Genomic DNA, 1,734 nt, shown 5'->3' on the forward strand with positions numbered 1-1,734 from the left:
CAGCTCAAGCTACTAAGAATTTTCTTTCACAGAGGCCCTGAGACTCGAGTTAAAGGGAGTCTCCCTAGCGTGTGTCTCACATGAAGTCAAACTTAAAGCTCTATACGCAGAAACGTTTGGTATGTGACAGTGGACCCATTTTTTAAAAGTGAAGCAATAAAATCTACATGGAAAACAAATGCAAGAATGCTTTGACTGGAGGCCTCTGTCCCTCGACCCCTGCCCTATCGCACTAAACGTCCAATAAAATGTAAAACGCAGCGTACATTCGCTTCATCTAAAACTTCTGTGAGGATTTATTGCAAATTGCACTTGGCAGTTCACCGCACCGCTGGAAAACTGGCCCCCCTGTTGGTTCCTTCACACAGTCTCTGAACACCAGACACAAGTCACCAGTAGAAAGATCGCGACAGGAAGTTCGCTGCCGTGCTGAGCCAGCTCGCTGCACCTTCCGGGTGTGAGCCCACGCGAGACACCGCTTTGTCCTGCTCCTTGGAAGGGCTTTCGTCCTCAGGTAGATACTCGGGGAGATCCGTGTTCTGCTCTACTTCCACCGGGGTGTCTTGGAACGGAACCAGCATCTGATGAACCACAACAGATTAAAGTTCTGTCGAATGTTGTAACTTCGGCACAGGAATGAAGTGATGCACGTGCACAGACTGAGGGGGACAGGCACACGTGTGGTGAGACCCCAACCCACCCCCACCCCCCCGACAGCGGGACAGAAACGGCACCTACTCTATGTCAGGAGCCTGCTCTGCTTAGAGGGCACACAAGAACAGCCCTGGCTTCACGTGGAAGGAAAAATACCAGACAAAGACAGATGTGGCCCTTTGTCAACGTGAAATACAAACACTCCAGCAACTGCAGCCAGAAAAGGAAGGTTCACTGGGATCCTTCCCGTGTCATTACAGAAAGAAACAGTTACAGTATTTTCATCCTTCTTCTGAACAGCAAGTTCCGTGACGCTGTTCTATGACTCTGTGTCCTGACGCAGGACACCCTTTATTCCCCTGGTACTGTATGTGCAGCTCTCCCGCCTACAGACCTAGGCCTGGCATCAGATGCCACGGGCAGAGAGGTGCTACAGCCACGCTAAACCCCCTGGTGTTTAGAAGCATCCATCTCCTACCTCCTCGCCGCTCTCGCTCTTCACCACTTGCTGTGCCTTCATCACTTTCGTTGACGCTATTGCCGTTGCCAGCGCCTACAGCACAGAGAAAGCCACGAGCTTAGCGTGCCCGAAGGCAGCAGCGTGAGGAGCTGGAGGGTTACCAAGCACTCACCTCTGCTTTTAGGTCTGAGCGAATTCGGACCACGCACCTTTGGACAGCCATTTGAAAGGTAAAACTAATGACACCTTTAATTTTCAGCAGGGCTTCTTCACAAAGGTTCCTTCGAGACTGAAAAACAAAACCCCCACAGCTGAACTCCTTCCATAATACATCAGGTGCACACGCTCACAATTCATTGTTAAGACTCTCTTGCCATAAAAAAAAAAAAGAGAAGGAAAAATTGCTTACACCTTAGAAGTCAAAGAAGGATGGAATCAACTGTAAATAATTAGAGAAAACTGCTGAAAAGCAAAGAATGTTTTTCTCCGTACGATCAGCTAAACAGTCCCCTCTGGTTAAGCCGTGACCGGCTGAAGCGCTGGCTGCCGAGGCGCTCATGTTGAAGCTGCTCTCTGTCAGGCACCTGGGCTGCAGCCTGACCGAGCGCTTCCCAGCGGCT

At 50.3% G+C, this 1,734-nt stretch overlaps 1 protein-coding gene across 1 annotated transcript; it reads right to left on the reverse strand.

Moving 5' to 3' along the window:
- Positions 1 to 389: 389 nt before the first annotated feature.
- Positions 390 to 1,403, reverse strand: LOC104500483 (armadillo repeat-containing protein 1; the record flags this gene model as incomplete). Its single annotated transcript, XM_010144139.1, has 3 exons — positions 390 to 581; positions 1,133 to 1,207; positions 1,287 to 1,403. Coding segments are annotated over 3 exons (384 nt in total), but the record flags the coding sequence as incomplete, so codon positions are not given.
- Positions 1,404 to 1,734: the final 331 nt, after the last annotated feature.

The sequence above is a fragment of the Buceros rhinoceros genome, unplaced genomic scaffold (assembly GCF_000710305.1).
Source record: "Buceros rhinoceros silvestris isolate BGI_N320 unplaced genomic scaffold, ASM71030v1 scaffold46700, whole genome shotgun sequence".
Classification (NCBI taxonomy): Eukaryota; Metazoa; Chordata; class Aves; order Bucerotiformes; family Bucerotidae; genus Buceros; species Buceros rhinoceros.